Source organism: Neodiprion fabricii, chromosome 5 (assembly GCF_021155785.1).
Source record: "Neodiprion fabricii isolate iyNeoFabr1 chromosome 5, iyNeoFabr1.1, whole genome shotgun sequence".
In the NCBI taxonomy this organism is placed as follows: Eukaryota; Metazoa; Arthropoda; class Insecta; order Hymenoptera; family Diprionidae; genus Neodiprion; species Neodiprion fabricii.
The window spans coordinates 1,931,383-1,948,336 of record NC_060243.1 but is presented as its reverse complement, the minus strand read 5'-3'; the positions used below and the strand labels follow the sequence as shown (position 1 = coordinate 1,948,336).

Below are 16,954 nucleotides of genomic sequence, written 5' to 3'. Positions count from 1 at the left end.
ACGAACGTACAAGGAAATAGAGAGAAAGAGGAGAGAGAAGGAATACCGGCACAGCGAACGGCCGGTGACGGTTCTGCGTCAAGCGTATTGATACTCGAGGGTTTTTGCGTCGAACCTGAGGTTAAATTACCAAAATCCAAAATATCAGAACCATCTGGAACAAGGATAAGTGGTTGTCGATGTATTTCAAGCAGTATAATAGCCCAGGGATGAAGAACCGTGGACAAACGAAACAGTTCGATTGTCTCAAATGCGTTCATGAATACGCGTACACGTGGAAGATGTGACACATCGCAGAGTAACAGCAAAACATCCTCTGTCTCAGGGCGCGTATTATCATATCGCGAGTACGCGTTGCTGTAACGCCGGACGAGTTGGTTACGGTATGAGCCAAGTTGAGTAGGATAATTAATAACTAATCAACGATGAAGCTGACTAGTTTATACGGTGCGTGGTTCTCATTAGCTTTTGTAAATCTGATAAGTGCGTCGAGTTTGGTTACGCCGCCAAAGTCTGCGGTGGTTTTGGCTTTCGAATACGAGCACGAATTGTCCTTACTCGCAAACACTCTGTCCGACGAGAATATAAACACAGTGTTGATAATACCCTCGACCTCGCGGGATCTGCTGTACGATAATTTGATCGACGTCGAAGTTGTCGAGGTGAAAGTCGACGCGGCTTTGGCAAGTACGAAGGAATCGCGGGCACTGAAAGCCTGCGAAAGTCTCCTGAGCGATGAAACGATTCAAAATTTGATTCAGGAATTTTCACCGACTTACGTTATTTCGCCTGGTTTGAGGTACAGACTCTGCGAATGAAATAGGCTCACGAACTCGACCGATTTTAAATGAAAACCATAACTTTTCAGACACGACGCCTGCGTCCTACCGTGGGTAAGAAAATTCGCTTCAATTCCAGTGATTTGGACCCAAGGCTCGGAGGCTGAATCGTACGTGTTTCACCAGTCGGGAATCGCCTTGCCGATATTAACCGGTGGATTTTGGAACCGTTTATCGTCTCTTCTGGGTATCAGATCGATCGTGAAAAATGCAAATAGTAATTACGTCACTCCCGCGTTGGAATTGGTCGAAAAGTATTTACCAGCCGAAACCGACACCATAGAGAATCTTTACCGCGATGTCGATCTAATTTTTTGGGGCGCCGATACGATTCTCAGATCCGACGTGTCTTTCGTTTCTCAGATGCTGGTCGAGGTAAAGAATTTTGACTCTACCCTTGTGAGAATGACATCTACAATTTTCGATCAATTTTTAGGGAAATGGCAAATACGCATAGTTTCTCATAAAAATTTGTAACATTTCATAAAAAAAATCTAAAAGCTACTACAATTTTTAACAAAAATTATTAATTCTTTACGAAAAAACTATCCATATTTACAACTTTTTACGAAATAATACGAAATGTTACAACTTACGTAAAAATTCGTAGTAGTAGAAATTTTCACCGTAGTATTCTTCGATTTTCTTTCCCCGTTTTATTACGCACGCGTAAAAGATTTGCTCATTTTTTTTCTCTCCCCCAGATCGGGTGTCATCATTGTCGCGGAGCACATCCGGTTCCACCGGAACTACAGAAAGAACTGATAGAACGCCGGTCAGGAACGATCGCGACGCTGCTGGACAAAGATTACAAAAATCTGATAGAAGAAATCGCCAGAGGTTTACCGCAGGGTCGTCAGGGACAAGCGGTAGTCTGGAAAATTAAAGATGTCGATTATTTGAAGGAAGAAAAGCCGGATAATTTGTTTGTGAATAAAGAAGTTATCCGTCAAGATATCATTGGTAAGTATGTTGAGGTGCTGTACGTTTGTATTATCGAAAATTGTCTGCTTCTTCACAAAAGTTTAAAATATACACTCCGCCTCGTGCGGCAAGAAGTGAATTGAAAAGTAGCAAAGGCAGAAAATCGGGGCGATTTAAAAAAGAGAATTGCTGTGCAATTCGCGTCTGTTCATTCCAGAATAACTGGAAATAAATCGATGCACTTAAGTGCAGAAGCGAAGGAACTCGTAAAGCTCATTGAGCGTAAAATCAACGACTGCTCTCGCGTTTGCCTTGATAATACGAAGTGATCAGTCCGTTAATTACCGACGATATATAACAGGAAAAAGTAAGAAAAGTTGCGGTTTTCCCCGTCGATTCACTTTCAGCGATCTTGCTAATTCGTTCATTTGTTTTTCATTCCTTAATTTTCCACCAGGATATCCGCGCACCCGAGTCTTGCTGAGTCACTGCGAAGACACTGAGTTATTGGAGGCTGGTTTCCACGGTACTCCGGTAATATGCCTGCCAAGAGACGCCGACGAGACGCGAAACGCCAGGAGAGCAATAGAGCTCGGTTTTTCCATTGAAACCGGCGGCGTTCACACCTCTTCGAACATTTTATCGCTGATTAAAACCGTTCACGAGACAGCCGGTTTTAGGGAAAATGCGAGAAAAGTATCTGTGGCGATAAGAGAACGGCCGAATCCAGCGGTGGACAGAATAACGTACTGGCTGGGATACGTCGCGAGGAATAAAGAAGAGAAGAAGCATTTGTCCGTTCGCGAAAATCGCGGCCTCAGCTACAAAAGCATATACAGCACCGACATATCGTTGGCCGTTGGCTTCATCGTCGGTTTAATATCCGGTGCAGTTTTACCCGCCGCCTATATTTTGGCCGGTCGCATTTTAGCCGCTGGTGGTCATAGTTATGGTAAACAGCCTACTAAGCCCAAGCGAAAATATAAAACGTAGAAACCGCGTCAACTTGCGTTGCTCTCATTTTTCATGCATACCTGTATCATTTTCGACATGGATCTGTTTTCTTTCGACATTTTTTACAGGTTTCCTCTTTTTTCTACCTACCATCTAAATTTCGTCGTACATACGTTCAATATATCAATATTATATTGTTTATAAATACACGTACCATATAGAATACAAGGTCATACATATACATATACAAATATGAATATATAATAATAATACATTATCATATATTATGTCTATGTTCTAAATACGAATGAAAGAGATTTTTTTTTATACGATTAAAATTAAATTATACAACGTAACTTTAGAAAATCGTGAAAATATAGCTGGTATAACTATTCCGATAATTAATTAGGATGAAAATAAATTACGTTTCGATCAATACTGCGTGTTGTTTTTTTTTTCTATTTTTTTTTTTTACGTTTTCTACGTACTTTTTTCACTATTATATAATATAATACTATATATGCCCTACAATTTATGGTGTATACCTACATAGTGCCTATTCTCTTTAATCGAATTTATAAACTCGTTATAGCATCAATTGCCTGCAGCAACGTTTTTTAGTCACGGTATGACTTATGTGTGACAGTTGTTTAGTAATTGAAATATGTATTATGTTTTTACAGATTCCAAATACCATAATGTACTCTCCCATAGTATTTCTTTAAAAGAATGTTAACCGGATTAGTTTTTTTTTTCTTCATCAAAATTCGATAACCAACAATATGTAACTCATTGTCGCCTGTGAAAAACGAGTTGACGAGCATCGAACGTTACTATAAACAATAACGAGTTAAACACCGAGATGTTAGCATTTAAGCGAGCTTTATAGAAGACTTCCATTATATGGATAGAGGTAACTATTACGTTAATTCGTATATTATGTATAGAACACTAATACTCATTCATCGTTAAAAAGAAATCTTACAATTAACCGCTTAAATGAATTTCATTGGAAATGGTCTATTGAATAATAATAATAATAATAATAATAATAATAATAATAATAGCAATAATACGAATACAAAGAAAACCGTAACTTGGAAGTTGTATATATATATACATATTAGTACTACGTACAATGAATAATCTACACAGCGAAGAGGATAGCAAGTAAGTAGATATAATATATTTACATTCATTGGCAAAAATGATCAACGTCGGAATAAAACAGAGAGCTAACAATTACTACACTGTTATTACATAGAATATGTGTTTGTGTTATGTATGCAATTGGGATATATACTTCTTATCGATGTGTATGAACTATTTATTTAAACATTATACAGAATGAAGTTAAGAAAAAAACTAAAAATAAAATTAAGTGAAAATGTTCTCTCTCCATTAAATACGTATCACAGAAAGGATGTTAAGAATATTGTTAAAATTACGTATGTATATTATATGTATAATATATGCATATATGTATACTTTAAGATGCTAAGCTATTTGAACTTTTTTTTTTTTTTTTTACTTCATTTATCCGTCTGATTTTTAAATAAATTATCGTTACAAGATTATAATAAGGGTATTGTAATTCTATTATGATTAATTTTAATGTCATTAAATAATTAATCAACGTCGTGGCAATTATTATCATTTATAACCGAACATTAGCTCTCTGTGTTATTCTGTTTCATCTATTTTTTTTTCTTACTCGTCCTTACTTATCTTTGTTATTCTTCTGCTTTTTTTTGTTTTCATCTTCTTCTCAACTTATTTCGTATATAATTTATATCAATAATATAAGTACCGTCAGGCGTACTTAGGTCAAAAATCCTAGGCGCTAGAGAGCATTGGCATCTTAATTATTATCGTGGATTAGGTAGTTATATGAAATTTATATTCGCAATCGAGATTCCGAGAGTCAGCGGCATAGAAATAAAGAAAAAAAAAAAGAACTACCACTCATTCTTCATACATTCAAACACGTAAAAATACACGGTTTTCAGGGTTCATACGGTTTATAAATGTTATGTTTGTCTGGTAAGTACCTCGTAGCCTCTTTTAGCCTTAAAAAAATGTATATAATCCGGTATTAACGTCTTGAATTTATCAAACTCTCAATCAGTCGAGCAAACTCTCGGATATTATAGGTGATTAATAATTATATTATTATTAATTACAATATTTTACTTATTATTATATATAATATTATTCACGTATAGAATAAAGTTTTACTTTGGAAAGATAATTGTTCTTTTTCGGAAGCAGAAATTTCTTTATTTTCTATTCATTTATTTATTTTTTTTATTTTTATTTGTTCTGGAAATCAAATAATCAACGAATGCTGATTGAGAAACGAAACTTGATTTACTGAAATAATCGAATTCTTTTCATAAAGTAAGTCCCGAAAAAAACTGATCAAGAGACGATTAGCAAATATTAATTAGTGCCAGTTACTTTACTCGTTATCCTTTAATATAATTTCTGTTCAATCGACACCAAAAGACTCGATGACTTTCAACAATAAATTACGGGTTTTCCACTTCGACGCATAAAAAAATATAACAATATTAATAATAATATTAATAATACAGAGTTTTGTGGATAAAATTAAATATTACCGTTATATATTTAAATATATAGTTAATATTTGGGTGAAAGTGAATGATTAACCTCAGTTACAAACGTGCTCCTCGCGCGTGTGTCGACAGTCGTCGCACTGCACCCGACAACACCATACAAATCTGCAATTGCATTTCTCGGTAACGTCCCGTACTCGCGTCTGATAACCACGACCGCAACAAAGCAGCCGACATCCGTCGAGACCCGGAGATGTCCTGTTGCAAAGCCTTCCCCGAGTCCCAGGTATTCCGAGTCTGTGGAGGAATGAACGTTATAAATAAAAATAGGAAATAAAAATAAAAAAATAAACAATCAGGAAGTCGAAATTTGCTAAAAAAAATTGATTTTTAATTTAGCAAATATCCTGCAGTAGGAAGTACCGGCTGCAGTAGAAAAACTGTGCAGATTCAGCTTTATTGACATTGACCCCCATGATTTTACACGGCTTCTATTGATTCGCCGAAATTCAAACGCAGTGTAGGTATGCGTATCTTCATACACCTATGCATAGGTAGAGGAGTCATTGATTATACATATACCAGGCTGAACGTTCATATTGCTTTTGATCCCGAATGCAACATGAAAAAAAGAAGAGAAATACGATGATCATTCAAGTGGGAGCATGAATTTTTAAATACGCGCAATGCAACGACGCTGTCGTATACGGAATCCGTTTCGTCGTTTCTCGGCTTTGTTTAACTTACGTGATGTTTCTCTCGCAGTAATCGGGACTATCTTCCAGATAAACCAGGTCCGTTTTGTTAGGCCGTTTCAGATCTGGTCTGGCTGGTCTAAGTCTGGCGGGTCTTCGACCGCCCCTCTGAGCGAGTCTAACCAGAGCTGCACCCTCGTGACGGGCGGCCAACGCCGCTCCTGCAACTCTGAACTGCGGCAACTTTCGCCAGCATACTCTTACGCTGCACGAGCCAGACATACCTAGAAAGAAGAACGCAGAGGGGCTGCAGGTTTAAAGCGTATAACAAGGAAAAGCCGAAGAGAAAATAACGAGATTAAAACGTCGCGGGAGAAAAATCAAAATGGCCGCCGATTATCCGTCCACATCGAGTTTTATTTTGGCTTCAGGATTGTCTCAAGTACCCAAAAGTTCACCAGTGAAAAACCAAGCTGTTCGGAAATGTGGCAAGAATATTTTAGCGATAGTTTCACCTTCGATGAAAATTACTGAAAAGAGATAATTCAGCTTACTAAAATTCTTACCGTGACATTTGCAGATCCGTTGCATTCTGGACCGAACGGCTCTTCTCCCGGCCTCGCTATCGTGTTTCCTCATCAATTGTCCAGCGAGTCCTGTCGGCCCGGACAAATTACCTTCTTTCACAGGTTCCTCGCCGCCGTCGGACCATTCGCGAGAAAATTTCTCACCGAAATGAATATCCTGAAATATCCGTTTTAAAAATATAATTACGTAATGTTCACACTATAATATCTAATACGAAAACTATTACGCGAAGAAAATATTTATTCAACTCCTTTCTCCGCTCCCGAAAATTTTTCCGCTTCGTTGCGCGTATAACATCAAATATACCAACATATATTGTTCGTACAAGGTACAGGTGTATGTTTATATATATATATGCGTATGTAGCGTATACAGCGCGCAATGCACTTAAGAACAAGTAGAAAGATCGCTGACGACGTTGTTGGGCATTATAAATATCAAGTATACAGAGAGTATGGAACGTGTATGTAACTAAATAAACATTGTTATCCCGCAGGCGTGTGCAGAGAGCGAGAAGCGAGGGGGGTAGGTGGAGGTTTCCCCGAGTCTCGAGCAAGTCTCGGGTCTCGAGTCTTCTCTCTCGTCATCCCGCGGGACCCTTGTTAAGGAAATCTTTCAACGCGTTTCGACAAATAGTCGACGTATTATATCGTTAGTTTGCATACGTGCCCCCCTCGCCTCTCCTTCACCCCCCGACGTACCTACTCTACATACGTCGCGTTTAAGGGCGGTGTCGACGTCGGTACGACGTAGAGTCGTTCCTCCATCCCCCTCCTCGTCGTCGTCGTCGTGACTTAACAAGCTTAGCCTGGTAATCCCCTTGTAAGCTCACAATGTCTACAAGGGGTCACCTGTTCACGTGAAATGCATCCATTTACCTGTACGCGACTTAAATATATTTTTTTTTTGTCGTTGCTGTATAGGTATAATGGGTGAATTTTTGTCCAATGGCGAAAATTTTGTTCCAAGGAAGAATTTTACGACGGGAAAATTATGCAGTGAGAAACGGAACGTCTTGACGGTTGTTTAAATTTCGACGTGGTAGGTACGACCGTTTTTCTTCGAGGATCAAAATTCTTCGTTAATCGATCGGAGAATTTGCGAAAGTACAGCAATTGAACTGAAATTCAAATAATAGAAACACGCAACTTTATCGGAAAATCAGAAAAGAGAGTAACCCATTTTCATGCGTTTTCGATTGACGAGCGAACACTCATTCTCTCTAGTTTGCATATCGAAAAATTGATGAAAATTCTGTTTTAATCTTCGACCACAAAGTTCCTACATACCTGAAAAATTTGGCGATAGAAATTTTGGAAAAGAAACAATATCTATAAACTTTGATCGAAAATTGAACGATCCTCACGTATCGTAATTTAACTCGATTAAAGCTGTAATTACCTCGCTACATCCGCCCCATTTCCAATGTCTGGGTTGCCGCGTCCTGACCCGATTGTCGCAGGAACAATCGTTCAATTCACCCCTGGCGCAAGCTCGCGTAACGCTGTAAGCAACCCCGGCGGCAGATATCGCGTAAACGAAGGCGGCTTCGCGGCTATCTGGAAAGAGAAAATTCATTCAATTCCGAAGAAAAAATATTAAGAAAACGAGAGGCGAGAGGATGACAAGAATAGTACATTATGGAACGAGGGAATAAAGTCGGGGATTATTCCCGCTGGCGGGTTTATTGCCCGAGCGAAGCGAGAAAAGTCTACTTTATTCCCGCATTTTCTTGGAGCAATCAGATTTGCGGGAGAAAAGTGTCATTTGGCCGTTTCAATCAAGTGTCGGCAAATTTGTCATTTTCGATCCACGTTTCAGGTAAGAAAAAGTTAAACATTATGGTTCAGTCGGGAATAAACGATGTTATAGAGTAAAGGGTAAAACATCGCTGTAAAAACCTAAAAAATGCGCCAGTTTTTTTTTTTTTTTTGATCATTGAAAAGGTTATAAGATAACAATATTTGAGGAAGTTATTAGGCATATATTTAAGTATAATACTGAAGATTATTATCAACAAATATTAAAAAATGGCGAACCTGTAGAGCCATTTTTTTAGAAAATAGAATTTAGAAAAAAAAAGAAAAAAAATCACATAATTTACATATTAAGTGTTGAGATAATGTGAGTTAATTTAAATATTATTTATTTACAAACGATAATTTTTTATATTATACTTAAAAATATGCTAAATGACTTACTCAAATATTATTATCTTGTTGGGTTATCTTCCATCAAAAAAAAAAAGATAGTGGTCAAAAAAGCGATTTTCGTTTGTTTTTGTTGTTGTCACCCCTTAATTTGTATGTAATTTCGTATTAGTATTATGTATAAAAATGCAGCAGCAGCAGGAAATGAAATGGAAGCATCGAGAGAAAAGCAGCATTGACTCACTGACTGACATAACGCCGCCGAAAATATTATTCGGTGTGTCGATATTCACCGAGCAGTTCCATCTGGCCGATCGGAACTGATGTTGGCATTCCTCGATCGCCAGTCTCGCCCCGGCGCTAATAGCCTGAAACAGTATAATTACAGGTAAAACGACTGCGGCGAAAAGGGAACGGGAGGAGGACGGGTTTAAAAAGAAGCAAGGAAAAAAGAAAACGCCTGATTCCAGGAGGTCTGACAAAAAAAGAGGAAAAGGAGAGAGAGAGAGAGAGAGGAAGTGAGAAGGGAGGCTGGAAGAGTGATGAACTTAACGATGAATCTGATGTAGGTACAGTCTAGTCAAAATAAAGTGTGAGGCATAAGTGAAAGAGGAAGAACAAAAATTACAAAACACAGGTTTCAGAGCCGGCCAGCTGCAGAAGATGATCGAATTGAATCCGGGAAGATAAATAATGTCTAATTGATGTATAAGTGAATAGGGTTCTCAATCTTCAATCTTTTAATTTCGAATGTTGAACTCTCGATCAAAGAGCCACCGGTCGAAGCAAATTTTCAGTCTGGGTTTAGGACGTCAAATTTTTTTGATTTCTTTCACGTAACTGATAAAAGAAAAAAAATAGTTTTATTAGATAAAGTTTGTTTTTGTAGAAACTAGACGATATTTCGGGTTTTAAGAAAAATGATCTATTCTTTCATACATTTATTGTGTAAATAACGATTAAACGAACTTCAGTTTCGCATTTGAATCATTCTTATTCAAAATCTTAAATTTTTGTTACTTATCAAACTATCAAAGATAAAAGCAAACTTCATAAGTAATAAACGACGATTTTGGTTATTGTTCGATGTATAGAATTAAAAAAGAAGCTCGTAGAAAAGAAAAAGTAATATTTCTTTTTTTACGTTAAACACTGTTATTTTAATTTTGTTAAAACAGTTTGGTTTGATCGTCACAGCAATAAAAAAAAAAAAAATTATTTACTTATAATACAGAATCAATCAGAAATAATAAATATGAAATCCCGTACCTGATAGAGAATGGTAAGAATAAAAAAAAAAATAAATAAAACAATGCTTGTGAGAATAGTTTTTTGGGCGCGCGAGGTTCTCCAGTATGAATATTCATGCGGGCTGGTATTTGTGGTGAGTCGGTTCATCGGAAACGACAAAGTCAGTCGTCTTCCTCCGCGGTTGGGCGGCGGCACGGGTCAAAGAAAAAATCCAGGTTTTGCCTCGAAGTTTGTCTAGGTCCGTCTGTGGATCCCCGGCCGTGGATCTCACAAGATTTACGCATTAGGAAAGGTAAATGCCGTTTTGCCCCCATCGGGGGTTTGGGGGGAAAGTCTCGCTCAATCGTCGACTCGCCTCCCACGCTCCATTTTTCTTGGTCACGGTTCATTTTCATTGACATTGAATTGTTTGGGCGTCAAGATTTTTGTCCGAACGCGAACGGTACAAACCGACAGAGAAATCTGTGGCTTTTGCGCGGTTGTGAGGATTTGCAAACTCGGTTAAATATCGCACGTTAAACTTTTCGGATTTCTATCACATCTTCACCTTAAGATCACGTGGTGCTCCCTTACCGACCGAGCAAACTCACCCTTTCTCTTTCTCTACGTTAAATAAACGATCGAACTGAAAGGATTGAAATTTCGGTGGTGAATCGCCGGTTTGTGGCAGGATTCAGGAATGTTACTCGTATCCCGAAAATCTCGGGATTTAGAAAGATAAAAGTGCGAGTTTGCTCGGTCGGTAAGGGTAGGAGTACAGCACGAGCTTAAAGTCAAGTTTTGAAGATAGTGTTTATTCTAAATGGCTAAATTTTTATTCCCGTTCACAGAAGACGGTCAATTGAAATTTAGTAAAACGATAAAATATTTTTAAAAAAATGTCAATTCACATTACCTGCAAAACCGGAGGCGATCGGGTGCAGATTTCTTGTTGTTTCGGTGTGAGATGCAACGTCTTGCAATTCCTCTCAGCGCTGGCTGGACCAACGACACCGGCGCCGATGGATTGGCCAGGATTTTCGGTACCATTTTTTGAGGCAACGACGAGCAGTCTCGGCTCGACGCCCAAGTACCTGCAAAACGAAAAAAATGTTCTCTTCGTCATCAACCCTCGACGATTCGTTACGCGATTGAAGAAGGCGCGAGGATCGTCGGACGAAGAATAATGGACGTGAAAGAATTTCAAAATATCGACAGTGATTTAACTTTGGTTCATTCTCATGCTTCTCATTCTAATTCTTCGGGTTTCGTTAAATCGGCACTAACGGCAAAGTTAGGCGAGTATTTATCGTCTTTATGGATCATGGCACGGTGTCAGAGAAGTCGACAAGGCGAAGAGCATTCGGAAATCACGTTCTCCCTTTCCGTCCGACACATTCGACACGACCCTATAATTAGTGGCGTATATACTGCAGGTGCATTAATTCCGGTGGAAAATTACATGGGGCTCTTCTCTCTTTGACCTTAGTCGATGATGCTCCACACCCATCGCGCCCGTGGGCGTTAACCCCTCGTTTCGGTTTTCGAAGCCCCGTCGAACCCTGTATTCGAAACTAAATAATTAACCCCCGCATGCGGAGCGTAGGTATGTTTAATACGAAATCAAGATGGTTCGAACGTCGATGAAGGATGCGTCGAAACGTAGACAAGGAAAAATCGGAGGGAGAAAAATCGTCCGAGTGAATCTTTCTTAGTGAAAGGGATTTTAAGCGAGAAAAGAGATAGAGAGAGAGAGAGAGAGAGAGAGATTTTAATGGATTTGAAAAATTTACAAGAGACTTCATCGGATTTCAAAGTATTTTTTCAAAAGAAAATAACAGAGATTTCAAAATATTACAAAAGATTTCAACGAATTTCAACAAATTTCAAAAGATTTCAAAAGATCTCAACAAATTTCGAAAGACTTCAAGGATTTCAAAAGATTTAAAAGATTGCAAGAAATTTAACGAGATTTTCGGAAAAGCGTGCACAAGATTTCACGAGTGATTAACCCCTCTAAAAAGATCAAACTATCGGTGTCGCTATGACAGTGACTTTCGGATACAGATGAAGTTTGTTTTCTCACCGATTTAGGTATCGGAAGTAAGGAAGCAGAAAGAAGCCAATGGAAAAACGCTGCGGCGTGAAGTTGCATCTAGATACATGACGTTGAGAGGAGTACCACGGTAGGTGAGCGGAAAATAAGAACAGAGAGAGAGAGAGAGAGAGCTGCGGAAGATGAAGAAACATTAAAGGAATATACACAAGATAACATTTAACGCACGCAGGACGGTATTCGTCAAAGCGGCAGTTAAACGCCACTCTCAAAATGCCGTTAAAATGCGTAAAAGGAAAACAAACAGATGGAAATACTGAAAATAATGAAAATCCCCCGTAGTGAAAATAGTGACGGGGGTTGTTGCGCGAAGCGCGATCCGGTCATAAAACTAGGATCACTTATACTGCGCGTATTCAAGGTAAATAAATATTATACCTTTCTGGTATAATTTGTGATCTTACAATATGTATATATATATATATATATATACACACACACATATACTTTAGGCATATACCGATTCGTTACTGAAAATCTTCCACGTTTCCGGTCCGATGACTGCGGGTTGGTTAGATATTACATCCAACACTGGGTACGTAACGTAACTCCGTCTCCTTGTATCGGTCTGTATTGACTAAAGTGCTAAGCTTTTCGACAAACGTACGATTTTGATGTCCTCCTCCTCCTCCTCCACCACCACCTCATCCACCATCTCCTCCTCCTCGTCATCGTCTGAGTCTCATATCCCACCCGGACTGAAAACCGAACGCTCTTCTGCACGCAATATTGAAATCAATACGAATACAGCTGCTGCTGCTGCTGCTGCTGCTGCCTTCGCTGCTGTTGCACCGTTCCTTCGGACCAGCGATAAGCGTTAAGGATACTAGGTATACGGAGGATCCGAAGGTCCTGGTTCGATCGGCAAATCCTTCGAATATCATCAATTTTCTGCGGAAGCAAGAGCGAACAAACCGCATTTGTGTCCTACTAGGTAAGGGTTTTGGCCATGCTTTTCAAACTTTGATCAATGCAACTGCCAACGTAATCTTCTTCACCGACATTCCGACGAGTTAACGGAGTTGCACAGATTACAGGTTCGTTCATATATTATTACACTGGTTGACGTAACTGAAATCCAAGACTAACGAAGGATAAGAATAAAGCAAAGAATTGAAATCGATCATTGGGTTATCTGCAACAGGTTCCCGGAGTCTTGACGGAACGGAAATTTGATGTGGGCACAAAATTTTCCCCTATAATCGTTCCAACAATGGAGTCCATGGGAAGAGATGAGGGAACGGTGAATGATCGTAAATAGAAAATCCATATTCATTTTTCGGGTATTACAGGATGCAGAGAGAGAGAGAGAGATAGAGAGAGATAGAGAGAGAAAGAGAGCAGGAGTGAGAGGGAGGAAGTGAGTGAGTTTAATTGTAAGAGAGCGCTGTCAGAACGAGCTATTCATAAAAATTGAGGTACCCGTCCATGTTTATTATTATTATTAAGGGTCTCATGTTGCCGTCATAACCATGTCAGTCGAATCATTGTTCCCATGACAGCGATATGCCCATTTATACCTTAGCCATAGTTATGTTCAAAAACCATTCGCATAATGGGATAAAACTCTATACCTTACAATGGAGTTGCTGAGTTCACAGAGAGTGAGAGGGAGAAAATGAACAAAAAAATAATAATAAAAATTTGAAAAATATATATATATATATATATATATTTGTTATGTCACGTAATACGTACGTTTAGATCATGTTTAATTATTTATCACGAGTGATTAGAAAACGAAAACGATTCTTCCTTTTTTTCCATCTTCTTCGCTGCACCGTTCGAGTGAGAAGAGAAAAGTGATTCCGCAAGTCGAACGCGCCAAAAAGGCGAGAGGTGGTGAAGAATAGAATTTCTTTTTTTTATGGGGGGGATATCTTTCCTCGCAGGATTAATCGAAACGTTTGTATTGCCGAGTAAATTAGTTTGCGTGTACTGGGTGTCACGTTTAGAACTGATGAATCGATTCAACGAAACTCCGTAAGGATGAAACAAAATTATTGTTATACTGATTTTCATAATTTACGTATCGTAAATGAGAAGGTCTTGGATTAAGAAGTGAATATTTATTATTACATGCGTGGGAGAGAATAAAAGAGAACTCTGATGAATCGAGGTTCGAGGTTATTTGAACAAATTTTACAGGTATGATTAATCTGCGGTTCTAGAACAACGGAAAAAACAACCTTAACGAATAATCGTCGAAATGTTTCTTACAAGAAATAGGTAGTGAATATTCCTTTTCGTCGAGGGTTTATAATTTAGCATTTCAATCTGTTCATTTTTCAATAGAAACGGACCGACACACCGTGTATAATGTAATACACTCATCGATTTATGTCGAGTAAAATTGAATTTCCCGTCGTGGCTGATTAAGAATTGAAAAATGAGGCACAAAGAGCAAAGAGGACGAGTGGCAGGGTGGAGATATCTCACCATTTAGCCTATGGACGCACGGTAAAAAGAAAGATATTTTTCGGCACTTCGAGGTCTCGCAGATATATACATGTGTGTATACATATATATTACATATAAAAGAATTTAGGCGCACACATACGACGCATAAGCACACACCTACGTACTAGTATTGACGATGAGATTGGTATAATAAGAGGTAGCGAGAGGCGCGGATCAGTGGTCTGACAATCCGTATGTGGATACTTGAAAGAAAAAGCAAACAAACCAAGGCGGCTATAAAACGGCTCAATCTACACCTTCGAGACTTATATAGGGTTAAGATCTATGAGATGAAAAAGTCGGAGAGAAAGAGAGAGAAAGTGCTGCAGGCTACGAAGGCTGCTGCAGGCATGGGTCATAGGAGAACCAAGAGAGTGCATCATCGAGTTTTGTTTACGAATACGCGGAGCGAGTCTATCGTCAGCACCTCGGCTGCTCTCTTCACAACTCGGAAAGAAGAAGAAGAAGAAGAAGAAGAAGAAAAAGCTGTGGAAACATCTCGAGGCTCGCTCAACGCTGAACTTGGACTCGACGTGTCGCACTTACCGAGAGGATTTAGGGTTATTGGATGCTCGAAATTATTGCTTCAAAATCCCTTCGACGATTCGTCTCTGATCGTGGGTTGCAAGGGATTTCGGTCTCCTCGTCATCGTCGTGTTACAGTACTTTGACCCATAAGTCCATTCACTGGACGCTTTCCGTTAGGTCTCGATTCATTCAGACTTGAGCATCACTCCTTCTCCCTCCCCGATCCTAAGGGACCATTCACTTGGACGTGAAACGAACGAGTCCGATTGATTGACATTGATTTCTATCGGTTTCTTGTGTCGTTGGTTTCAAGTATATGCGCAGTCGAATCCTTTCCATTCACTTCCAACGTTATCCCTGACGTGTTCAATGACTTCTGTGCGTGAGTGTTAGAGTCGATTTTCAGCGACTTTAGGATATAATGGAAACACAATTTTGCACCTAATCGCAACAGCGTGACAGAAAACGGTATGGAAGACTTGGAAGCCAATGAAGATTACACTCGGCGGATATTGGAATCGAAGGAAAAGCACATCGTTATTCGCGTAAGATTGATCGGTGTGGAGTAGACGAGAGGTGAAAGGTGAGTATAATACATCCGCGTGAACGAGTCCATGTACAACCGAAGGCGCGACATTCAAAGATAGGCGGAGCAGGATACGCAAGAAGAGTATGTAAACCGGGTTCATCGGTACACAAGGTACTCTACTTGATATCCCGTGAGAGTTTCGACTGCACTTTTAGATTTCCGTTTTACACTGGCCAAGTCTGCGCGCGCGCGCGTGTTTGAATGAGAAAAAGAAAGGAATAATTAAAAGAAGAAAAAAATCCCCGCAACGAGAAAAGTAAAGGAGAAAGAGAGAGAGAGAGAGGCACGTGATCCGTACAAGTGCATCATCGGCTCTGTGTTTCCGCTGCGTGGTAAACTGGAACAATAGCTGATGGTGGTTGGGAGGAGGATGAGGAGGATGAGGAGGATGAGGAGGATTGGTGGATAAATCCCGCGGGATATATGTTCCGCAGCATCCCCTAATTAAGATTGGCCTTGTTTTAACATCCCGCACATCGCTGTGGTTAGTATATTTATACCTAATTCTACATGTGTGAGTAAAAGTATACACAATGATTTGCCGCGGTCGAAGAAGGGCAAGACCCTCAAGAGATTATTACAATGCTTACACCGCAGGGTGAGCAGTTCTTGTTTACACGCATAACTGTATATATATGATGTAGGTGCGCACGTGTGTGTGTGTGTGTGTGTATAAACGCGTACACACGTCGTGCTTGTCCATCGTCGGGTGATTCATAAGGGGTCCCGAAAAATCGCGATCATAGAGTAATAATGGAAATGAAATGGACTCGATTGACTTCCATCCATTGGACCGTCCTAAGGAAAAGGGATGAAAAAGCATTTCGATCGAAAAGGTTGAAGTTAAGGTGTTCCGAATGTTGAAAAAGAAAGACATTATCATAGTTCTCAACTTACAGTGGAATGAATTTCAGGGCGACGAGTATCGAAAATATGACAAGTTACAGACGTCAAATGTTTTCTACTTCGGTACGGTCTATGAATGGATTTCAAACGGTCATAACGTTACTTCTTCCAACCAGGAGAAACGATAACAGGTACTTGGGTTATTGGTAAGTAAGTCACGCGTATCTAATTGGATCGAGTATGATTCGTCTGACAAGTGACGCAAGAAAAGTGGCAGGTCATTTGATTTTCCACGACTCGTGTAGATTTCCATGAGTTAGACTTTGTATGCCTTGCAGATCGACGAGGTCAATTTAGTCAAAATACGATAATCGTCATCATTTCGTACGGTTACGCTGAAACATGCAACGTCTTATCTTGACCCTGAATAAAGGATTGAGGACAATTTTCGTA

The 16,954-nt window shown here is 39.3% G+C and overlaps 2 protein-coding genes across 2 annotated transcripts in view; one reads left to right on the top strand and one right to left on the bottom strand.

Annotated features, from left to right (window-relative positions):
• Positions 1-68: 68 nt before the first annotated feature.
• On the top strand, positions 69-4,354 carry LOC124182195 (UDP-glucuronosyltransferase 1A9). Its single transcript, XM_046569133.1, has 4 exons — positions 69-799; positions 869-1,214; positions 1,544-1,802; positions 2,221-4,354. The coding sequence occupies exons 1-4, from the start codon at positions 426-428 to the stop codon at positions 2,754-2,756; spliced, it is 1,515 nt and encodes a 504-aa protein (XP_046425089.1). The 5' UTR covers positions 69-425; the 3' UTR covers positions 2,757-4,354.
• A 125-nt stretch (positions 4,355-4,479) lies between these two features.
• Positions 4,480-16,954, bottom strand: part of LOC124182196 (protein Wnt-4-like) — a 48,698-nt gene continuing 36,223 nt past the window's right edge. The window contains exons 2-7 of the mRNA XM_046569134.1: positions 10,879-11,056; positions 8,977-9,100; positions 7,984-8,141; positions 6,561-6,738; positions 6,047-6,278; positions 4,480-5,596 (exon numbers count right to left, since the gene is read on the bottom strand). Coding sequence (XP_046425090.1) covers positions 5,395-5,596; positions 6,047-6,278; positions 6,561-6,738; positions 7,984-8,141; positions 8,977-9,100; positions 10,879-11,056 — 1,072 coding nt within the window. The 3' untranslated portion in view covers positions 4,480-5,394. The remainder of the gene's footprint in view (positions 5,597-6,046; positions 6,279-6,560; positions 6,739-7,983; positions 8,142-8,976; positions 9,101-10,878; positions 11,057-16,954) is intronic.

Excerpts from the sequence above, each read along its gene's own strand:
- LOC124182195 (XM_046569133.1), top strand. The coding sequence starts at position 426 with ATGAAGCTGACTAGTTTATACGGTGCGTGGTTCTCATTAGCTTTTGTA. Across the intron at positions 800-868 it reads GTTATTTCGCCTGGTTTGAG|ACACGACGCCTGCGTCCTAC; the intron begins GTACAGACTCTG and ends ATAACTTTTCAG. Across the intron at positions 1,215-1,543 it reads TTTCTCAGATGCTGGTCGAG|ATCGGGTGTCATCATTGTCG; the intron begins GTAAAGAATTTT and ends TCTCTCCCCCAG.